At 41.1% G+C, this 21099-nt stretch overlaps 1 protein-coding gene across 1 annotated transcript in view; it reads right to left on the reverse strand.

Moving 5' to 3' along the window:
* The window catches only part of strn4 (striatin, calmodulin binding protein 4), a 133225-nt gene that overhangs the window by 11798 nt on the left and 100328 nt on the right, over positions 1 to 21099 (reverse strand). Inside the window, exons 14-16 of the mRNA XM_028792904.2 lie at positions 16437 to 16577; positions 12743 to 12841; positions 12562 to 12648 (exon numbers count right to left, since the gene is read on the reverse strand). Of these exons, the coding sequence (XP_028648737.1) occupies positions 12562 to 12648; positions 12743 to 12841; positions 16437 to 16577 (327 nt within the window). The remainder of the gene's footprint in view (positions 1 to 12561; positions 12649 to 12742; positions 12842 to 16436; positions 16578 to 21099) is intronic.

Below are 21099 nucleotides of genomic sequence, written 5' to 3' on the forward strand. Positions count from 1 at the left end.
TGTCGCGTAATATGCCTCTCGTGCGGTACTCCGCTTTCTTAAAAAGCTTGTACGGGCTTCTGTCATTTTGGAATTGATTGTTTTGCTTCTCCTTTTCTCTCTCAGACTTTTCCTGCTCCTGACACATACTCCTTCGAAGAAGAAGATACCTGTGCTTACTTTTAATTGAGAGACGGAAGCGTCAACTCTATTCTGTCAAGGAGCACGTTTAAACTTTTAAAGAGACAAAAGTTTGTTTGCAGTGTTTGAATAAAATTCCATTCTCTTCAACCTCCTCTGTTTTCTGTGCAATTCTGTGACCCAAGCGTGACAAGTGGTACCAGGAGTGGTTGCACAGATGGATGCCGAGGACTTATTTCAAATCGCTCAGAATGTTCCGCTACCTTACGATCCAGAGGATGATCCGATCCCCCACCAGAATGTTCCGCCTCAAAATATTCTGCGAATCGTTTCACTGCATCCACTACCGTAAAATGCTAAGAATGTGCTGACGAAGATGGGTCCTTACGATGACCCAGAGATGTTTCTTTTGGCTTTTGAGCAAGTGGCGACTTTGTTGGGATGGGACAAACGACACTGGGCCGTTATCACCACCCCTTTTTTGTCTGGGGACGCCTTACTTTCCTTACGAAATGTACCTCATGATAAGCTTGGCGATTATTATTTCTTGAAGGAGCAAGTTCTTTTGCGTAAGACCACGACCTTTTTGTCTAAAGGTTTTGCACTTTATGACTGGAAATTGAATATGGACGGTCCCCATCTGGGCGCAAATACAAGATTTGATTCATAAAGTACATTGCTGGTTTGAGGGGGACGAGATGGAGCGAGTCGTAGAAAAGGTTGTCATGAACATAGTACTGGCCGGGATACCTGCACTTCTCCGAGATGAGTTTCTTCGTCATAATATTGAATCACTGATGATTGTGTCTCAACGTTTAGAAGATTCTCAGACCGTCAGAGAGATGGAAGTGTCAACTCTATCCTGTCAAGGAGCACGTTTAAAAACTTTTAAACAGATAAAAGATTGTTTGCAGTGTTTGAATAAAATTCCAGTCTCTTCAACCTCCTCTGTTTTCTGTGACCCAAGCGTGACACTTTGTAGATTTCCAACTGTGTTTTGGGTCATTGTCTTGTTGGAATATTCAACCCCTGCGTATCTCCAACTTTGTGACTGATGCTTGAACATTATCCTGAAGAATCTGTTGATATTGGGTTGAATTCATCTGACCCTCGACTTTAATAAAGGCCCCAGTCCCTGAACTAGCCACACAGCCCCACAGCATGATGGAACCTCCACCAAATGTGACAGTAGGTAGCAGGTGTTTTTCTTGGAATGCGATGTTCTTCTTCTGCCAGGCAAAGTGCTTTTTGTTATGAACAAATAACTCAATTTCTGTCTCATCAGTCCAAAGCACTTCGTTCCAAAATGAATCTGGCTTGTCTAAATGAGCATTGGCATACAACAAGCGACTCTGTTTGTGGCGTGAGTGCCGAAAAGGGCTTCTTTCTCATCACCCTGCCATACAGATGTTCTTTGTGCAAATTGTGCTGAATTGTAGAACGATGTACAGATACACCATCTGCAGCAAGATGTTCTTGTAGGTCTTTGGAGGTGATCTGTGGGTTGTCTGTAACCATTCTCACAATCCTGCTCATATGCCACTCCTATATTTTTCTTGGCCTGCCAGACCTGCTGGGTGTAACAGCAACTGTGCCTGTGGCCTTCCATTTCCTGATTCCATTCCATACAGTTGAAACTGACAGTTTAAACCTCTGAGATGGCTTTTTGTAGCCTTCCCCTAAACCAGGAGACTCAACGATCTTTGTTTTCAGATCTTTTGAGAGTTGCTTTGAGGATCCCATGCTGTCACTCTTCAGAGGAGAGTCAAAGGGAAGGAAGCACAACTTGTAATTGACCCCCTTAAATACCTTTATATCTCATGATTGGACACACCTGTCTACATTTACATTTTACATTTACATCATTTAGCAGACGCTCTTATCCAGAGCGACTTACAACAGTGCTTAGTAGTCTACGACTGTTCTTCAGTCTTTAAGGCTAGGATTAAATCTACTGTCATTAAACAAGTTACCGCTGACCAAGTTGTATACAAAACCCTGCTAGAAGAAAATAGTAAGTTAGTACAAAATTTTTTTTTTTGAAAAAAAAGGGTAGAAAAAAAAAGTATGGGGACTTTAGTCCAAGTGCTGTTGAAAGAAGTGCGTCTTCAGGCGACGTTTGAAGACAGTGAGGGTCTCCGCTGTTCGTACAGCAAGAGGAAGTTCGTTCCACCACTGAGGAGCCAACACTGCAAAGAGTCTTGATGCATGTCGTCCTCTTCTTTTAAGTAAGGGTGGTTCGAGACGTGCAGTGCTTGATGTTCTGAGACAGCGAGAAGTGACACGCTGCTTGACCAGTGCTGATATGTAAGGTGGTGCAGCTCCAGTTTTGGCCTTAAAGGCAAGTGTTAGGGTTTTGAACCTGATGCGGGCAGCCACAGGGAGCCAGTGCAGGTTCCGCAGCAGAGGTGTAGTGTGCGAGAATTTGGGAATATCAAAAACGAGTCTTGCAGCTGCATTCTGGATCAGTTGAAGTGGTCGTGTTGCCTTTAGTGAAAGTCCAGACAGCAGAGAGTTGCAGTAGTCCAGCTTAGAGATGACCAAGGTCTGGACGAGAAGCTGAGTAGCCTCTGTAGTGAGAAAGGGGCGGATTCTCCTAATGTTGTAAAGGAGATATCTGCAGGACCTGGAGAGGTTGCTGATGTGTGGAGAGAAAGACAATTCTTCGTCTAGAGTGACACCAAGACTTCTTGCCGTTTTTGAGGGGACGATAACCGAGTTGTCAAGAGAGATTGCAAGGTCAAGATTCGGAGATGAGTTGCCTCTGATATACAAGAGTTCAGTCTGTCTACGAAGTTCAAGGCTTAACGAGCTCATACCACCAAGTAATCAGCATTGAGCAGTGACAGGCATTCAAATCAGCACAATGACAAGGGGACCCACATTTGTGCACAGCCAGTTTTTCACATTTGATTTAATTTCATACAACTAAATACTGCGTCACTAAAAATCTTTGTTCACAAAACACCGCAGTACTCAGATGTTCCTAGGAAATGAAAGACATACCACTGTTATCTTTATTGTTGACAGGAGAGTCAATTATGATGCAGGCTGGGGGGCACTGGGGGGCAGCTCAGGTGAGTAAGGAGAGTGTTCCAATACAGTTATTTGTTTACTGGCTTAAAACTCCCTCACAACTGTCATGATGCCAGAGCCACAAGTTGTTCGGGTCGTTTTCATCAAACTTTTCCACACAGCCTGTTCAGCACTTCCAAATAGTAAACTTGGTTTACTTGTTTATCCAGTTGGTACAAACTCATAATGAATAAGGTTAGTAATCTCGTTTGGACTCTTGAAACTTTCTTGGTTGTGGAGAGTTGGTGAACTTTCATTGTGCACTTGGACGCTTTGTTTCAGGGTGGTACCACCACTTGATCAGGGCACCATGCGGTCCCTACATGGATGGATTGAAGGTCAGATGTCCACCTGACCATCATCATCATCATCATCATCGAATTCTTCCATGTGAAGCCTGAAAACCATGAGGACTGATCATTTATGTTAGGGGGGGCTGCAGATAGGTTTGTTTTTTCTGTCCTCCTGGCCATCAGACCTTATTTTATTCTTTGTTACTTAATATTGCCTCATTTTATGTTTACATTTTTTTCTTTTTTCATTCTCTAAAGCACTTTCAGCTACGTTATTGTGACGATGCGGGTTCTCACCCTCTGGCTCTCATCTCCGTTTTAGGAGCTCTTGAACCCGACACCGTCAGTAACGTCACCGGATGAGCTGATCAGTGAAGACATCAACGAAGCAAGGGGATGTTGCAAAAAAAGTGCAAGAGTGATTTTATTTGAAAAACAAAGTGTTCAAACGTTATTAAATAAATAAATAATCCATTAAAAAGGTAAAAATCCCAGGCGTTAAAATGAGGCTAAAATGAGATTCAAGTCCTACTGACAACATTGGGGTCACACCAGCCAAGCTCTGCTCCTTCCCAGTCTCTCCAGCGGTAGAGACTACAACCACCTCGGTCCTCATTCTACCGACCCCCCGTCATGGCTGCCTCCACCAGTGTCTGCTTAACCGCTCGGGGTCGGTTGTCTTTCCGTGTTCCTTCTAGCACTCGAAGTCATCCCTCGGTTCCCTAGGGAGGACTTTTCCCCCGATCGCACCCACTCTTCTGTTAACTCAGTGGGCACAATCCTGTCCCACGAGTGTCAATCATTAGCTCCATCTGGGACCCCTGACCTCTCTCTTTCACAGCGGGCTGACTCGTCCACTCTCTTTCCCCAATGCTCTCACTCTCCGCCTCTTCTATTCTTTTATCGTTTTTATTCTTCTGCCTCGAGCTTCTAATTATTACGGGGATGTGGCTCACGTGTGGCGATTAGCAGCTCCCGGCTTCAATTACGGATGTGGACGATTCCTCACCTGTGAACTTAAGCGAGGAAATGCCCCCCTCACCTAGCGTTTAGGAACCGCTCCGGCCGCACTACTATGCCCCACTCTTTAAGGATATCCTTCAATAAGGGCGCACACAAAAAGGCGAGCTTCAAAAGGGCAACCTCAAATGAGCGCGGCGAATAAAGGCGTTCGTAGATAATTTAGATAATAATAGTAGATAATAATAAATAATAAAATATCTACGTGGCATTGCACATAATCTACAGCTTCAAGTGTAACACAACAATCAGTAAGAGCAGAAAACAACGAAATATAGAGAGCTTTAGAAATAGTTTGTTAGAAGGTCATGCATTAATTAATTGGATGTTTTAATATTCTTGCTTTCGCCTTTTTATACGTTTAATCATTGCCTTTATCTAATAAATTTTTTGTAATAATTTTGTTGCGTTTGCCTTTATTCGCTGCGCCCAATTGAGGTCGCCCTTTTGAAGCTCGCCTTTTTGTGCGCGCCCTTATTGAACAGAACACTCTTTAAGCTGTGAGTGCAGCGATTATCTATTTAAAAACTGGGCATTTTCATCTGAGCTGTGAACCCGCTATACCACAGTCATTTGTTTGATAACGTGTTACAGAAATGAGTGCTGTTCTTGTTTTTGGTATTGGTACACCAGTGATAACACGGCCTAAAACATCGTCTTGCCTCTCCAAAAGGTCTTGGCAAACTTCCGACTCTCCTCTGCTTTTGCTCATCGGTGATTTCCTTTTTTGCACACACATTCTCATGGTACTGTGTCTCTCCAGGAAATTCTTTGGGTCCCACTGGTTTGACTTTGTGTTGCTCATGGAATCCCGAATGAGGCACATAACCTGCATTGTGAAGGAGCATCAGTTACGGCACCACGGCCATGTGGTGTGTTTCCCTGAAGGTGATCAGCTCACAGGACCCTCATTGTTGGGGACCCGAGTGGCTGGGCCAGGCCAAAGGGTCGCCCACGTAACACCTGGCTGCGGCAGATAGCGGGTCATTTCCGGAGGGTGGGACTGGACCACGTGGCTGTCTGGGGGGTTGCCAACCGGGACCCCGAGTTATTTCGTCATGTAGTGGGTGCAGCAACGTGCTGTACCAGTGCATGCTCCCCAACTTGACTTGACTTTCTCATGCCAGGATTTTCAGTTAAGATTTTCCTGTTTCTCTATCGATGTTTACTTAGTCTGCTATGCTTCTCACAGTCGGCCAACGATTCTGACACACAGTTTGAATTTTTGCAATGCAATTTTTCGTCAGTTCTGCTCATTAGTGGCTGCCCTGACCGCTCTTCAATAGTGACGCCTTTTCTACCCTCACAAAACCATTTAATCCATTTGTCCACTGCCATTTTCTTCATGGCATTATCCCTATAAACTTCCACTCTTGCCAAGTTTAACAAGAAACATAATGTTTGTTCCTTGCTCTACTGCAAGCTCCGATAATCTTGCTACGGCAGACAAGAACACACAACAACACTAATGAATGTTAGTCGACGCGAACGCACCTGGGAGACAACAGATATACCGAGGTTATGAAACATAGTTTGAGAAATGAAGGCCTTCCTAACATGAAACAAAAGACAAAACTTACAAAATGAAAAGGTTGTAATATTTATATCAAAAGGCTAAAAGAAAAAAATATAGTTTAGAGGAGAAATCGGAAATTTTAACACATTATATGATTACATCTCGCCTGAAGAAGGGGCCTGGGTCGCCCTTGCATATTGTAATCTTTTTAGTTAGCCAATAAAAGATGTCATTTTACTTAACCTCTCATTACATTCATAATGGCTAACAGTACAACACCCTAGTACTACAAACACATTATACTGCAATTTACATTTAGTTATTACATGTTTACCGACTCCAGCAACCAATAATTGCTTCCGACTCAACACTCCACTCTGACTATTTTTTATTATTATTATTATTTTTTACTAATTGATCAATTTGCAGGAGCAATCTGCAATGGAGTATTGTGGCAGAAATCTGTTCTGTTTCAACTTGAGCTTGTATGAACACACACTCGAAACACAGGTGGGCCTCAGGTAACAAACAAGTTGACGTTCTTGCTGACATCTGTAATCCATCTTTATATACAGGTCAGAACTTGAACTGAAAATGACAGTTAATGGAAAAAGAATGTCAAAAATGCATAATGCTTTAAATAGTCCCTTTCGCTTTGACATCTTGTAAAGCACTTTGAGCTACACTGTATGAAAATGGGCTACAGAAATACAGGACGTTACTGCTTACAGAAGAACATTTAGAAGCTGCGGAGGTCTGCAGCTGGACCCCTCTCACCTGAAGAGCAGTGAGGCGGCTCAGCTATTCCCTGCCATATGGGAGCTATAAGTTAATTCCTATGAGACATTTCATTTAACTCCCATGGCATCAGGGGGTATGCCAACATTTGCATGGATTCAGCATAGTACTCAGGGTGTAGAAAAATTGAAGTTTTGCATTTCAAATCTTTAAAAATTGTGTCTATTTTTATAAATATTTTCGATCAGTGATTAGTTGAACTCGCAGATGTGGAACAGGCAGATACACAGGGCTGACTGAATACTTAATGCCTAGAAAGAAAAAAAAGTCTTCTATTCAGTTACCTTAGTTATTGCTACATTGTTATTTTACTACTGTTTAACTTTATATGTAGTATTTATTTGTCCATCTTTTGACCTGGGTATCTAATGGAAAGCCACAGGAAGCCCACCTTGGCTTCATCTTGGTAAAACGCAGGAACTTAATCTGAACGGGACTGGCAGGCCATAACAAAATTAAACTACCGTATATACTCACCTATAAGTCGGGTCTTGAAACCCAAAAAAAAAAAATGATTATAAAATCAGAACCCGACTTACATGCCTGTTCAGAAATGCAACACTTAAAAACTTTTCTTGCCTCCTCCAATCTCGCATCAGTTTCTCAGACACATCAAATTTTGTTGCAACAGAGCAGTTACCAATTTCGTTCGCTACTTCAACGATGTTTAATTTAAAACCAGCTTCATATTTTCCTCTGATTGAACGCTCCATCGTAGATAAGGGATGCTGTTGTGATCTACATGCTTCCATTAGGTCAGATTATCTCGGGACATAACGTGAGCTACCACAGCTATGCTGATGACACACAGCTGTATTTATCAATAGCACCTGATGACCCCCATTCTCTTGATTCACTAGATAGATAGATAGATAGATAGATAGATAGATAGATAGATAGATAGATAGATAGATAGATAGATAGATAGATAGATAGATAGATAGATAGATAGATAGATAGATAGATAGATAGATAGATAGATAGATACTAACACAATGTCTAACCTGTATCTCAGAATGGATGAATAGTAACTTTCTCAAATTAAATAAAGACAAAACCGAAATCTTAGTGATTGGCAATAATGGATACAATGAGGCTATTAGAAATAAACTTGATGAATTAGGATTAAAAGTCAAAACGGAGGTAAAAAGCTTAGGGGTAACCATTGACTGTAATCTGAGTTTTAAATCGCATATAAATCAGATCACTAGGACAGCATTTTTTCACTTAAGAAACATAGCAAAAGTTAGACCTCTTATATCATTGAAAGATGCAGAGAAATTAGTTCACGCATTTGTTTTCAGTCGGCTAGATTACTGTAACGCAGTCCTCTCAGGACTATCCAAAAAAGACATAAATCGTTTGCAATTAATGCAGAATGCAGCTGCTAGAATCCTTACCAGGAAAAGAAAATCTGAGCACATCTCTTCAGTTTTGATGTCACTACACTGGTTACCTGTGTCTTTCAGAATTGACTTTAAAATTCTGCTTATGGTTTATAAAGCCTTAAATAATCTCGCTCCATCTTATATATCGGAATGTCTGACGTCTTATATTCCAAATCGCAACCTCAGATCCTCAACTGAGTGTCTCCTTAGAATTCCAAGAGCAAAACTTAAAATTAGTGGTGAGGCTGGGGGCCTTCTACTGTTATGCACCTAAAATCTGGAATAGCCTGCCAATAGGAATTCGCCAGGCTAATACAGTGGAGCACTTTAAAAAAACTGCTGAAAACACATTACTGTAACATAGCCTTCTCATAACTTCACTGTAATTTAATCCTGATACTCTGTATATCCAATTCATTATAATAACTATTCATTCAGAATCTGTACTAACCCCTACTCTCTCTCCTGTTTCCTTTTCCGGTGTCCTTCCACCATCTACCCAAAGCACCATGATGTTCCAACAATGATGGATGGATTAAAAGCCAGAAGTCTGTATGACCATCACCATCAAGTGACTCCGTGAGAACCCTAACTACAAAGAGGACTATTTCATTTATGTTAGGTAGAATGCCCAGAGGGGACTGGGTGGTCTCGTGGCCTGGAACCCCTACAGATTTTATTTTTTTTCTCCAGCCGTCTGGAGTTTTTTTTTTTTTTTTTTCTGTCCACCCTGGCCATCGGACCTTACTCCTTTCTATGTTAACTAATGTTGTCTTATTTTAATTTTGTATTTTGTCTTTTATTTTTCTTTTCTTCATTATGTAAAGCACTTTGAGCTACTTTTTGTATGAAAATGTGCTATATAAATAAATGTTGTTGTTGTTGTTGATAAAGGTGTATGAGGGTGTGAGACACAAAAAACACAAAACAGTGCAGACGACACTTTGAAATCGTTCGGGTGTTACCGTGTACTCATGCGGGCACAATACATAGAAAACAAAAAGGCCGTGTGCTCCGTGGTTACTCTCTCAGGCGGGTGTTAGCATATCATAATCTCTTGGACCAATAGAGTAAGTTTTCCGCATTCGACTTATACGAGTGACGTTATAAAATACCTGAAATTATAAGGTAAAATCAAGCCCCGACTTATCCGCGGGAGAACTCATCTGTGAGTATATACGGTATCAAAAGGGAGAACACTGCAAAAAAAGAAATCTAAGCAAGTGAAAAGTATTCATATCATGACATTAAATCTTGTTTTCCTTATTGTAAGAATTACTGACTTACCAAAAAAAAATTTTATTTATGATGTTTTAACTTACTTTAAGAAATCCTGTCAAGTAAATTTTGCTTACCCCATTGGCAGATAATTTTACTAAATGAAAGCAGAACAACTCCATTTAAAATTTTTTTCGTCAAATTTTTGTATATGCATTTTTTTGCAGTGAATAACATGCATATGCATTTTGCAATTTGTTTCATAACTTGGTTTAGTCCATGGAATGAATTTAATTAAATAAAAGGTGAAACAATATTACTGTAGTCTAAATCACAAAGCAAATCATTTGAACTAAAATTAATTACAAGTACCGTATATACTCACAGATAAGTTGTCCCGCGTATAAGTTGGGGCTTGTTGCCAACTGAAAACTACAAGGGATCGCCTATCAAAGGACCCCAACACCAACCCCAATCTGCTTGGCTGTCTCTAGCTCGCGCAATGACCTTGAGAAATGTGGTACCTCATGGTGGCTCACCTGGTATGATTTTCAGTGATTAATTAGTTTGCAGATGATACCAAGATATGTGGATTGGCAGATAATTTGGAATCCGTTATCTCATCACAGAAGAACTTGGACAGCGGACAGGCTTGAGCAGATTTGTGGAAGATGAAATTTAATGTCAGTAAATGTAAAGAATTACACATAGGAAGTAAAAATGTGAGGTTTGAATACACAATGAGAGGGCTAAAAATCAAAAGCAGGCTTTATGAGAAGGATTTAGGAGTCATAGTGGACTCTACATTATCAACTTCCAGCCAGTATTCAGAAGCCATTAAGAAGGCTAACAGAATGTCAGGTTATATAGCGCCTTGATGTGTGGAGTAAAAGTCACAGGAGGTTCTGCTCAAGCTTTATAACACACTGGTGAGGCCTCATCTGGAGCCCTGGGTGCAGTTTGGGTCTCCAGGCTACAAAAAGGACATAGCAGCACTAGAGAACGTCCAGAGGAGAGCAACTATGCTGATTCAAGGCTACAGGGGATGAGTTATGAGGGAAGATGAAAAGAGCTGAGCCTTTACAGTTTAAGACAAAGAAGATGAAGAGGAGACCTGATTGAAGTGTTTAAAATTATGAAGGGAATTAGTCCAATGGATCGAGATGGTGACTTTAAAATATATATAAATGATTTAGATAGGAATTTAAGTAACAAGCTGGTTAAGTTTGCAGATGATACCAAGATAGGTAGATTTACAGATGTGTGGATATCTGGAATCTGTTGAATAATCACAGAAGTATTTGAATAGCAGACAGGCTCGGGCAGATTTTTGGAAGAAGAAATTTAATGTCAGTAAATGTACAGAATTACACATAGGAAGTCAAAATGTGAGGTTTGAATACACAATGGGAGGTCTGAAAATCGAGAGTCCACCTTATGAGAAGGATTTAGGAGTCGTAGTGGACTCTAAGCTATCGACTTCCAGACAGTGTTCAGAAGCCATTAAGAAGGCTAACAGAATGTCAGGATTATATAGCGCCTTGGTGTGTGGAGTACAAGTCACAGGAGGTTCTGCTCAAGCTTTATAACACACTGGTGAGGCCTCATCTGGAGTACTGGGTGCAGTTTTGGTCTCCAGGCTATAAAAAGGATATAGCAGCACAAGAAAAAGTCCAGAGAAGAGCAACTAGGCTGATTCCAGGGGTACAGGGGATGAGTTAGGAGGAAAGATTAAAAGAGCTGAGCCTTTACAGTTTAAGGAGAAGAAGATTAAGAGGTGACCTGACTGAAGTGTTTAAAATTATGAAGTGATGAGTCCAGTGGATCAAGATGGCGACTTTAAAATGAGTTCATCAAGAACACAGGGACACAGTTCTTAAACTTGTGAAGGGGAAATTTTGCACAAACATTTGGAAGTTTTTTTTTCACACAGAGAACCACTGACACTTGAAATAAGTGATCAAGTAGTGTGGTGGACAGTAAAACTTTCGGGACCTTCAAAACTTGATGCTATTTTAGAAGAATCAAGTGGATAGGACTGGCGAGCTTTATTGGGCTAAATGGCCTGTTCTTGTCCAGATTGTTCAAATTAAATAAGCTCAGATTAGAGTCTTACTTATGACATGACCCATCTTTTAGGGGATCTGTTTCGTAAGATATTCTTATTTAGACACTTTTGATTTTCCTTACCTTTACATCGATTGGAAAATCTTGAGGTTCTTATTACTTCCTTAGAATCACTGCTGGTTAGGTTTGAACTTTTTATAATTTTGGGATATTCCACTCTCTTTTTCCCCTAGCTTTATCAACACACAGTGGCTCATCTTTTTATCAAAACTAAAACTTGGCATTATACAAGCTGATGTTTATATTATTACTAGCTGTGTAAGCCCGGGCTTCAAGAAAATATTGAAATTGTCAGAAAAAAAATTGAAATGCAGAGTCGACGTTTTCGTTTTTTCGGATGTGCTCGTCATCCGTCGTCTATCAGCGACTAAGCAAGTTTCTCTCTCCGAGGTTTCGTTTTGCCGATGTGCTCGCCTCGCTTGTGTATTAGCGGCTAAGCGAATTTGTCTTTTGTCGTTTCTTTCAGCTGCATGCTGTAGCCTCGTACTTCTTTCTTCTTCCGACTCGTTAACTTGAGGCCGCCTTGCTGGCTCTTTGAGCTTCATGCTGTGGCCTCGCACTTCTGGAACGGACAGACAGACAGACACACACTTCCACGGGTAGACATTTACATATGAGATTATATGCCGCTAAAACTAACCATTTTAAAAAAATGTTCATTTTATCACAACGATGGTATATGCAGCTAACAGACAGCTGGTGAGATTCACACTTACTTATTGAAAGCAATTAAAGATTAAACTTTAATACCAGGTAATCCACTGCAAATGAACAACTTTCCTTTTCATAAACCAAGAAGAAGGGGCCTGAGTTGCCTCGAAAGCTTGCATATTGTAATCTTTCTAGTTAGCCAATAAAAGGTGTCATTTTGCTTGGCTTTTCTCTACATTCATAATGGCTAACACGGTACAACACCCTAGTACTATAAACCAAGTTCAAATTTGTAATTTTTTAAAAATATGATATATTTCTCAAGTTTACATGGCATCAAAGCCCATTAACTTACTGCCTGAAATGAGGTAAACTCCACTGGGATCTGCAGCCAGGCAGGTGACAGCGTCCAAGTGTGCCACCATGGAATGGATAATTTTACCTGAAGAGCGAATTACAGAAATCAGAGTCAACTAAATTCAATTCTGATTTTTTACAGTAGGTGCACAGGAAGAGAATAATGGGAAACACCATACCAGTTTTATTGTCCAGGAAGCGGATGCTGCGATTCTCGTGAGCGGTAATGGAGATGGGCAAAGACGGGTGGCTCACGATGCGGTTGACCAAAGTGCTTCCTGTAAAAGGAGAGAAAGAGAGAAAAACTGAGACTGAAGTCACAAATACTTAAGGGAAGGGTAAGCAGACCTAAATGTCCTAGTGTCCTAGTGTCTGAAAAATAAAACATGTTGTTCATGCTATGTTAATATAAACCATAACATACATACCTGATAAAATTTCTGTGTTTTAATTATTTTCTAATTCCCATCAGACCTTAATTTACTAAATTAGTTCTATGTGGTTTTAATTCTGCACTACATCATGCTCCTTTAATTGAGGGATAGGCAGATCAATTGCAAATGCAGTAAGTAGCTGGAAAAAATATTAGCGTAAAATGTTATTCAAGACTTGAACTCCTGGGCACAATTTCTACATCCAGCAGTACAATACCACAAATATGGTTGGCATTACATTCTTACTGGTGAATTTTAAACCTTCAGTTATTTTAGGACCACAACAAGAATAATATTCCATGATTGCAGTGATATTTAGTACTACTAGCCAAGAAGAACACGTGACATTCATAAACAGGAAGGTCTCGGGTATTGGCGGTCTCAACTTACGGCTGTTCTTCATGAAACCCATACATTTTTATTTGACTGAATTTTAATTCATTTTCATCTAGTGATGTCCACTTTTTACTTATGAAGGAAGCAAACTAGATTTGTATAAGCAGGAATACTTAGCAGGTGTCATTCATGGTGAGGGATAGTACTACACTTATTGAATTTGTCACCATTTTCAATCACTCTGTGCCGAATGCAACCAGTAGTGCGATAATAAGCTCAATCAATGGAAAGCAGTTGGCAGTTTAGCTGAGCAGTAAATGCCACTGCCTGGAATTCCCAATGTCCAAGGTACGTGTCCCCGTCACACACTCTTGGGGAGTAAGGCCTCTGAGAGAGGAAAGCAATCCTCCAAGTAAGCCCTCAACAAATGCAGCACCTTTCTGCTGAGGGACCAATTGTCACTTAGTCAGTCATTTTCTAACTCGCTTAGACCTGAACAGGGTCACAGGGGTCTGCTGGAGCCAATCCCAGCTAGCACAGGGCGCAAAGCAGGTACAAACCCTGGACAGGGTGCCAGTTACTTAGTGATGTTTAGCATCCTGGGCGTCCATAACACCTCAGCAGTGCCACATTGATGCAGTCATTCATGAAGAAGGAGCTCCGATGGAGTATTGAGTGCCTACACAGACAGACTTTTCAGTAGGCCAACATTTCTGTATTAAAAATATTTTTTTTATTAGTCTTATGTAATATTCTAATTTTCTGAGATACTGAATTTGGAGTTTTCGTTACCTGTAGGACATAATCAGCAAAATGAAAAGAAATAAACACTTGAAATGTATCACTCTGTGTATAATGAATCTATATAATATGAGTTTCACTTTTTGAATTGAATTACTGAAATAAATGAACTTTTTGATGATATTCTAATTTATTGAGATGCACCTGTAGTCCTACTGCTATCAACGGACTGTTAGAGATGTTTGCAGATAACACAGGAGACGGCACACAGTGCTCTGACTGTGCTTACGTGCCTCATGTGTGACTGTATGACCAAACTTAGAGAAATGAGACAAGATATCTACATACAGTAATCCCTCCTCCATCGCGGGGGTTGTGTTCCAGAGCCACCCGCGAAATAAAAAAATCCACGAAGTAGAAACCATATGTTTATATGGTTATTTTTATATTGTCATGCTTGGGTCACAGATTTGCGCAGAAACACAGGAGGTTGTAGAGAGACAGGAACGTTATTCAAACACTGCAAACAAATATTTGTCTCTTTTTCAAAAGTTTAAACTGTGCTCCATGACAAGACAGAGATGACAGTTCTGTCTCACAATTAAAAGAATGCAAACATATCTTCCTCTTCAAAGGAGTGCGTGTCAGGAGCACAGAATGTCACATAGATAGAGAAAACAATCTCTAGCAAACAAAGCTGTTGAAGGCGGCAGCTCACACCCCCTCCGTCAGGAGCAGACAAAGAGAGAGAGAGAGAGAGAGACAGAGTTTGTTTTTCAATCAAAAATCAATACGTGCCCTTCGAGCTTTTAAGTATGCGAAGCACCGTGCAGCATGTCGTTTCAGGAAGCAGCTGCACAAAAGATAGCAACGTGAAGATAATCTTTCAGCATTTTTAGACGAGCGTCCGTATCGTCTAGGTGTGCGAACAGCCCCCCTGCTCAATCCCCATACGTCAGTATCAGAGAAAGTCAGCGCAAGAGAGAGAGAAAAGTAAGCAATCTAGCTTCTCAGCCATCTGCCAATAGCATCCCTTGTATGAAATCAACTGGGCAAACCAACTGAGGAAGCATGTACCAGAAATTAAAAGACCCATTGTCCGCAGAAATCCGCGAACCAGCAAAAAATCCGCGATATATATTTAAATATGCTTACATATAAAATCCGCGATGGAGTGAAGCCGCGAAAGGCGAAGCGCGATATAGCGAGGGATCACTGTATATAAAATCCCTGTGTGCGTCCAGGTGTCCATGTGTGGGTGTCTTCTGGTGAAGTGCGCATGGGCAGGGCACAGTGCGATGCGCGATATTACTGTCAGAGAAAGCTAGAGGCGTTTTACGGAAATACAAACCAGTATTACTGCGAGAGGAAATTAAAGGTACACAATACAGTGCCGCATATTACAGCCACATACAAGCCAGTATTACTGTCAGAGGAGATTAAAGGCATATTACCGACGCACACGCCTGTGTTACCGCCAGAGAAAATTAAAGGTATATTACGGACGTACAAGCCAGTGGACGTACAAGACGGTATCCTTCAATAAGGGCGCGCACAAAAAGGCGAGCCTCAAAAGGGCAACCTCAATTGGGCGCGGCGAATAAAGGCGTTCGTAGATAATTTAGTTCAAATGGCTCTGGAATATGTGAAGAGCAACAAAGATGCAGATCTTTATTTATGCGTGCCTTTATTCGCGCTCAATTGAGGTCGCCCTTTTGAAGCTCGCCTTTTTGTGCGCGCCCTTATTGAATAGAGCCGTACAAGCCAGTATTACTGTCACAGAAAATTAAAGACACACAATACACGGCGGCAGCCCACAAAGAACGGTCAGCTCAGCAAGTAAACATCAACAAAAGAAAGAAAAATACGACCAACAAAAAGAATGAGGTCAAAATCCCTTGCCATTTAATATAGACTGTTCCTACTAATGTTTATGCACTACTGTTCTAGTGCCTGTTATTGTAACGGGCTAAATGACTAGTACAGTATAAGCCTTAAACAGAACTTTTCTTTTCGTTAATATCAGTTTTTTTCTCTATTTTATGTGTGAACTGTTTTGCCTTGAATTTTACTAAAACTTTTAAAACAAAGATATTTGGTCCATGGAATTCTTTGAAATCGCGTCACACTATTGCATAAATCATCCTATGATGAAAACTAAAAGCTGCAGAACTTTGGTAAATTTGGACATACACAGCTACAAACAGGCTTTAAAATGAACAAACTAGAAAGGAAACTTGGGCCTTACTGTACACTTGATACGGGAAAATCTGCAGGGCCTGTTTATTGTTTTACACACCACACTTACAGCTATGAAAGAACTATTACTTTTCAAAATTACAAAAAAACGTGTCGGACTTACCCTCTTTGCTTTTCGAGTCCAGCTGTAGAATGCTTTGCTCAGAGTTAAGATCATACAGGACCGTCTCTCCTCCATTAAAAGAAGCCACAACCTGCGTGGGGTCAGAGTTCACAAAGGCCACTGAGGTAGGAATCCCATACTCTGTAATGGGAAAAGGCAGATTGAGAAATTTAAAAAAAAAAAAAAAAAAAAAAAACAGGCAATGGTCTCCCCTCGACTTTCTCGTATCCTCGGATATGGGGATGGTTATTTGAGGAGTAAACCGCATGTAAACCAAAATCTACGTTTTGTACCTTATACTTGTATGCAAAATTTGGTTGACCCAAGTGAAAGTGTACTCAAGTTATCGTGTTTACACACACACGCACACACATATACACACACACACACACACACACACATATAATTCCACATTGAGACTCATCAAAATCTAATTTTTGGACGATTACAATACTTTCCCTATACTTCATATATGAGAAAATAAAAATTACTGTATTTTTTTGCTCCATAAGACGCACTTTTTTTTCCCCCAAAAGAAGGGCGGAAATGTCTGTACGTCTTATGAGGAAAAAATTGCTTCACAGACCGTGATGTGTATGACCTGACCTCGATGATGACGAGGGTTCTACATCAGAGAAAGAATGCATGTCGCACTTTTGCCGTCACTGTACTTTGTCTATGTACACGGGAAGCTCTGCAGTCTACTTGTGACTTTACGCTGTAGGAAGTAAGTAAATAAATCAAGGTAAATAACATTCGATCTGCCTTTTATGTAAGTAACATATAAATGTTAATGTTTTGGGCATATGCACCGTCCAGATCTAAACACTAACGTGGAGAGTCGCTCACGTACTGAAGAGTCGATAGCTGCAGGTGGAAGCTGCCATTAGCAATGCCTTCGATGGAACTGAAGATGGTATCATACAGTATATGAAGATTGCAAAGAAAGTGAGATCAGTGATTGTGAGCAACTGAGCTTCATAAATTCTGACACTAGCGAGAAGGAGTTCTGTGGGGTTTCCAGAAAACTAGATGAGTGCTTGAACCTTAAAGTCTCTCCTCATTTGTTAATGACAGTGATGACGGTTCTTAATAGCGCTGTTGACTTTACATGGTTGAAATATTATTCTGCTATATTTTATTAAATATATCAGTACAGCGTTTCTCAACCTTTAAGTATTTGCAACCCGAGTTTTCATAACAGTTTTAATCATGGCCCCCTAATGTTTTTTTTGAAACCCTAATAAAATTTATTCCTATATTTTTTGTTGCTGATACAACACTACAAGTTCAAAATTTCCCTACAAATAGTGGAATTACACCACATATGGCAACATTTGCGCCCCCTTTTCTGTTACTTCGCAGCGCGCCACACAGTTTGAGAACTGCTGCATTAGTACACCATTTGGTTCAGAATATTTTTTTCTTGCTTTCCTCCTCTAAACCTAGGTGCGTCTTATAGTGCGAAAAATATGGTAGTTAACTGACCCTGTAACAGATGCACTGACATTAGAAAAGGTGCTCTGTAGAAATATGATATGCAGATTGCTTCATCAGGTAGTGACTCTGCTCAGATTGGTGCGAGTGGTGACTGCATCGTCCACTGAAGTTGCGAGAAGTTCTAACACCCTCAGGAGATTAAAGACAAGGGTGTGAACCAACATGATACAGGATAGACTAAACAATATTGCTGTCTGCCATGTTCATAAAGAAAAGCTTGATCATTTGGACAAAGAAACTGAATGGCAGCAATTCATTGCTGGCAGAGATGTTCGTATGTACATCTTTAGATTATTTTTTTAGAAAACACAGGCAAGAGAACTCAACTATACATACAGTACATCCGGAAAGTATTCACAGCGCATCACTTTTTCCACATTTTGTTATTTTATAGCCTTATTCCAAAATGGATTAAATTCATTTTTTTCCTCAGAATTCTACACACAATACCCCATAATGACAATGTGAAAAAAGTTTACTTGAGGTTTTTGCAAATTTATTAAAAATAAAGAAACTGAGTAACCCCATGTCCATAAGTATTCACAGACTTTGCTCAATACTTTGTCGATGCACCTTTGGCAGCAATTCCAGCCTCAAGTCTTGTTGAATATGATGCCACAAGCTTGGCACACCTATCCTTGGCCAGTTTCGCCCATTCCTCTTTGCAGCACCTCTCAAGCTCCATCAGGCTGGATGGGAAGCGTCGGTGGACAGCCATTTTAAGATCTCTCCAGAGATGTTCAATCGGATTCAAGTCTGGGCTCTGGCTGGGCCACTCAAGGACATTCACAGAGTTGTCCTGAAGCCACTCCTTTGATATCTTGGCTGTGTGCTTAGGGTTGTTGTCCTGCTGGAAGATGAACTGTCGCCCCAGTCTAAGGTCAAAAGCGCTCTGGAGCAGGTTTTCATCCAGGATGTCTCTGTACATTGCTGCAGTCATCTTTCCCTTTATCCTGACTAGTCTCCCAGTTCCTGCCGCTGATAAACATACCCACAGCATGATGCTGCCACCACCATGCTTCACTGTAGGGATGGTATTGGCCTGGTGATGAGCGGTGCCTGGTTTCCTCCAAACGTGACGCCTGGCATTCACACCAAAGAGTTCAATCTTTGTCTCATCAGACCAGAGAATTTTCTTCTCATGGTCTGAGAGTCCTTCAGGTGCCTTTTGGCAAACTCCAGGCGGGCTGCCATGTGCCTTTTACTAAGGAGTGGCTTCCGTCTGGCCACTCTATCATACAGGCCTGATTGGTGGATTGCTGCAGAGATGGTTGTCCTTCTGGAAGGTTCTCCTCTCTCCACAGAGGACCTCTGACAGAGTGACCATCGGGTTCTTGGTCACCTCCCTGACTAAGGCCCTTCTCCCCCGATCGCTCAGTTTAGATGGCCGGCCAGCTCTAGGAAGAGTCCTGGTGGTTTCGAACTTCTTCCACTTATGGATGATGGAGGTCACTGTGCTCATTGGGACCTTCAAAGCAGCAGAAATTTTTCTGTAACCTTCCCCAGATTTGTGCCTCGAGACAATCCTGTCTTGGAGGTCTACAGACAATTCCTTTGACTTCATGCTTGGTTTGTGCTCTGACATGAACTGTCAACTGTGGGACCTTCTATAGACAGGTGTGTGCCTTTCCAAATCATGTCCAGTCAACTGAATTTACCACAGGTGGACTCCAATGAAGCTGCAGAAACATCTCAAGGATGATCAGGGGAAACAGGATGCACCTGAGCTCAATTTGGAGCTTCATGGCAAAGGCTGTGAATACTTACAGTGGTGTGAAAAACTATTTGCCCCCTTCCTGATTTCTTATTCTTTTGCATGTTTGTCACACAAAATGCTTCTGATCATCAAACACATTTAACCATTAGTCAAATATAACACAAGTAAACACAAAATGCAGTTTTTAAATGATGGTTTTTATTATTTAGGGAGAAAAAAAATCCAAACCTACATGGCCCTGTGTGAAAAAGTAATTGCCCCCTTGTTACAAAATAACCTAACTGTGGTGTATCACACCTGAGTTCAATTTCCGTAGCCACCCCCAGGCCTGATTACTGCCACACCTGTTTCAATCAAGAAATCACTTAAATAGGAGCTGCCTGACACAGAGAAGTAGACCAAAAGCACCTCAAAAGCTAGACATCATGCCAAGATCCAAAGAAATTCAGGAACAAATGAGAACAGAAGTAATTGAGATCTATCAGTCTGGTAAAGGTTATAAAGCCATTTCTAAAGCTTTGGGACTCCAGCGAACCACAGTGAGAGCCATTATCCACAAATGGCAAAAACATGGAACAGTGGTGAACCTTCCCAGGAGTGGCCGGCTGACCAAAATTACCCCAAGACCGCAGAGACGACTCATCCGAGAGGTCACAAAAGACCCCAGCCAGGACAACGTCTAAAGAACTGCAGGCCTCACTTGCCTCAATTAAGGTCAGTGTTCACGACTCCACCATAAGAAAGAGACTGGGCAAAAACGGCCTGCATGGCAGATGTCCAAGACGCAAACCACTGTTAAGCAAAAAGAACATTAGGGCTCGTCTCAATTTTGCTAAGAAACATCTCAATGATTGACAAGACTTTTGGGAAAATACCTTGTGGACTGATGAGACAAAAGTTGAACTTTTTGGAAGGCAAATGTCCCGTTACATCTGGCGTAAAAGGAACACAGCATTTCAGAAAAAGAACATCATACCAACAGTAAAATATGGTGGTGGTAGTGTGATGGTCTGGGGTTGTTTTGCTGCTTCAGGACCTGGAAGGCTTGCTGTGATAGATGGAACCATGAATTCTACTGTCTACCAAAAAATCCTGAAGGAGAATGTCCGGCCATCTGTTCGTCAACTCAAGCTGAAGCGATCTTGGGTGCTGCAACAGGACAATGACCCAAAACACACCAGCAAATCCACCTCTGAATGGCTGAAGAAAAACAAAATGAAGACTTTGGAGTGGCCTAGTCAAAGTCCTGACCTGAATCCAATTGAGATGCTATGGCATGACCTTAAAAAGGCGGTTCATGCTAGAAAACCCTCAAATAAAGCTGAATTACAACAATTTTGCAAAGATGAGTGGGCCAAAATTCCTCCAGAGCGCTGTAAAAGACTCATTGCAAGTTATCGCAAACGCTTGATTGCAGTTATTGCTGCTAAGGGTGGCCCAACCAGT

The sequence above is a fragment of the Erpetoichthys calabaricus genome, chromosome 1, assembly GCF_900747795.2.
Source record: "Erpetoichthys calabaricus chromosome 1, fErpCal1.3, whole genome shotgun sequence".
Taxonomy (NCBI): Eukaryota; Metazoa; Chordata; class Cladistia; order Polypteriformes; family Polypteridae; genus Erpetoichthys; species Erpetoichthys calabaricus.